The sequence below is a fragment of the Gadus morhua genome, chromosome 3 (assembly GCF_902167405.1).
Source record: "Gadus morhua chromosome 3, gadMor3.0, whole genome shotgun sequence".
Lineage (NCBI taxonomy): Eukaryota > Metazoa > Chordata > Actinopteri > Gadiformes > Gadidae > Gadus > Gadus morhua.
The window spans coordinates 11747674-11750964 of NC_044050.1; the positions used below are offsets into that span (position 1 = coordinate 11747674).

General features: G+C 42.1%; 1 protein-coding gene across 2 annotated transcripts in view; it reads right to left on the reverse strand.

Annotated features, from left to right (window-relative positions):
- si:dkey-117m1.4 (uncharacterized) overlaps positions 1-1286 on the reverse strand; it is a 22477-nt gene extending 21191 nt beyond the window's left edge. For both annotated transcript variants that reach the window (XM_030351769.1, XM_030351768.1), the window contains exon 1: positions 1133-1286. In XM_030351769.1, coding sequence (XP_030207629.1) covers positions 1133-1227 — 95 coding nt within the window. In that variant the 5' untranslated portion in view covers positions 1228-1286. The remainder of the gene's footprint in view (positions 1-1132) is intronic.
- Positions 1287-3291: the final 2005 nt, after the last annotated feature.

The following is a 3291-nucleotide window of genomic DNA, read 5'->3' on the forward strand; positions in this document are numbered from 1 at the left end:
CACACATCCCTCCCCTTCCTCTGCTCTGGAGTACACACACACACACACACATACACACACACACACACATACAGCTCCCCTCCCCCTTGCACACACACTCCTCCTCCCTCTGTGTGTGTGTGTGTGTGTGTGTGTGTGTGTGTGTGTGTGTGTGTGTGTGTGTGTGTGTGTGTGTGTCTCTCTCGCTCCCTCGCTCTCCCTCACACAAACACACACTCTCCCCACACACGCACACACACACACACGCAGACACACACACACACACACACACACACACACACACACACACACACACACACACACACACACACACACACACACACACACACACACACACACACACACACACAAACACACACAGGGAGAGAGCTGTTCCTTTCTCTCTCACGCTCTCTCCCCCTCCCTGCGTGTGTATGCGTGTGCTTTTCTCTCTCACTCTAACACAACCATACACACACAGAGCCGCGTGCACGCATACGCTCACATTTGCGCGCACACACGCACAGCTCAGACACAGAGGCGCGCGCGCACCCAAAGACAGACAAATAGGAGAACGTTGAGAGAAACATTTGTAATTTCTTTAGGCTTGTGACAATGGGTTGTTTTAATAAATATAACGATTGTCAAAACTTTTGACATATGACACCCAGTTAGTGACCCGGATAACAACTATAGCAAGAAAGTCAACTAGTTGCTTAGTTTTGACATAGCTTTACGGCTTTCAGTGTAAAATTAGAAGCATGTATTACAGCTAAACATGCGTTAGGTGAACCTAGATACAGTCACATACACGTGCGCGGGCACACAGACGCAAACACGCGCACGCGCGCACACACCTCTCTCCCTCGAGCGATGGTATAACTTAACGTTACGCTCAATAAACGAAACGCTGGATAAAAATACACCACGATGTAACCTATATTTTCCTAATGTGACACTTTTTAATACCTGACAATGTTAAGCGTGTTTACAACTTAGTTATATGAAAAACATCCTCAGATTGACGCGCGCTGACACACAGACAAACACACACACACACACACACCATTTCGCTGTCAGTGAGGAGGAAAACGGTTATAATTCCAAATTTTCAACTAGGTTTTTAAAGTCATGACTGGTTTAACTCTCTCACCCCCGAGGCGGTGGTGCCGGTTTGATGCCATCTCCGTCGCTGTCCAGGGTCTGCGCCTCCCGGTAGTCGAAGAGAGAGCGTACGGTCTCCGCCATATTCACGCTCGCGACTGCTGATCTCCTCCGTACCTCTCGCTCTCTCTTCACTCTACTAGCTCACGCGAAGGTTATTCTAGACGCGCCCATTCTGGCGGAGTAGAGGGGGGTTGTCGAGCAAACATAATAAAACTCTACCGTTTTCATTAATCTCTACAATTTTTTCGATTGCTCGACGTAAATTAATTTGAATTGGGTGTTCAGCTAGAGAGCTTGACCGGAGGATGTGTGTCACGGGTACTGAGCCTCGATAGATTGGTATCTACTACCCCTACGTAGAAATAGACGCGTCCGCAAAAAAGTTGATCGTTTCTAGGAAGAATAGATAGCAAGTAAAGTATTATGACTGCACCGGTATGTTGATATTGATGTTATTTTAGATTTTCTTGTTTTAGAATTTCTATTTTATCTCCAACCCAACAGTATATTGAGGCACAAAGTAGAGTTATTATCGTTATTTTACTTTTAGTGAAGGAAGGCTAATGCTTATAATCCTATTCACTCAGTACCAACATTACCTTGCAAGGTTCATTGAAGAGCGTTGGAAGTACATCGATTATGGGTTTCAATGGTCCTCGTTAGGTTAAATGATAAATTGTGCTAATACCTTTTTTCTCACTAATGTGGCTCTAGGAGATGTTTTCAACACAGAAACACATATATTTGCTATACTTTATCGGAAGCGACTTAGGTATGATCTATAGCTGGTAGTGAATGCACTGGTAAAACCCATACAGCTTCATTAAGTTAGTACATTTCTGATTTGTGTTACTTCATATCCCACTGTATGTTTTTAGAGGTCTTTCGCCAGTTACATTTTCAAAAAAGGATTCAAATTTTCTCCATCACAGGTCACTAGTGATCATGGATGTGTAAACCCTTGATGTTTTCACATTGAGATTGTTGTAAGGCACTTGCTTAATGCACTCTTTAATAGCAGAGAGACATACGGTGTAACATAGCAATTGCTAAGTAACAACTATGAGGGACAAACACATTCAAAGTATACACCAAAGGCCGAAACATTGTATGTGTACACTATTGTGTGTGTGTGTGTGTGTGTGTGTGTGTGTGTGTGTGTGTGTGTGTGTGTGTGTGTGTGTGTGTGTGTGTGTGTGTTTGTGTGTGTGTGTGTGTGTGTGTGTGTGTGTGTGTGTGTGTGTGTGTGTGTGTGTGTGTGTGTGTGTGTTTGTTTGTGTGTGTATACTGTTATGGTATTCAAAACATATTGTAACATAGTCGTTGCAAAGTAACATTTGGGACAAAATCATTCAATCACATTGAAGGCCCAGACATTGTGTGTAGTATACGTGTATGTATGTGTCTGTCTGTCTGTCTGTCTGTCTGTCTGTCTGTCTGTCTGTCTGTCTGTCTGTCTGTCTGTCTGTCTGTCTGTCTGTCTGTCTGTCTGTCTGTCTGTGTGTGTGTGTGTGTGTGTTGTTTTGTAAGTATGCATGTATGTATGTATTTATGTTTGTGGGTATATGTATGTACGTATGTGTGTATTTGTGTGTGTGTGTGTGTGTGTGTGTGTGTGTGTGTGTGTGTGTGTGTGTGTGTGTGTGTGTGTGTGTGTGTGTGTGTGTGTGTGTGTGTGTGTGTGTGTGTGTGTGTGTGTGTGTGTGTGGTACATAATGTAGCTTAACAAATATCTAGAACTGTATCTAAAATCTATATATATTATACTGGGTTAACTGTATGTCAAGGATGTATGCTAAACTGGGTTTACAGTATGTAACGTATACTTCACTTGGCTGACTTTACCGTGTTTATACTAGACTGGGCTAATTGTATAAAAATTATATATACTAGACTGGGCTGATTGTAAGTAAAGTATACTATACTGGATTTACTGTATGTTAAGTATACATACTAGACTGGTTGTACTCTATGGTAAGTATAAATACTTGATTGGGCTTACTGTATTAACATATACTACACTGGGTTTACTGTATGTACAGTATACTACACTGGGTTTACTTTTAGTAAACTATAGATACTAGACTGTGCTGATTGTAAGTCAAGTATACTAGAATGGGTTTACTATATGTTAACTATATTTAC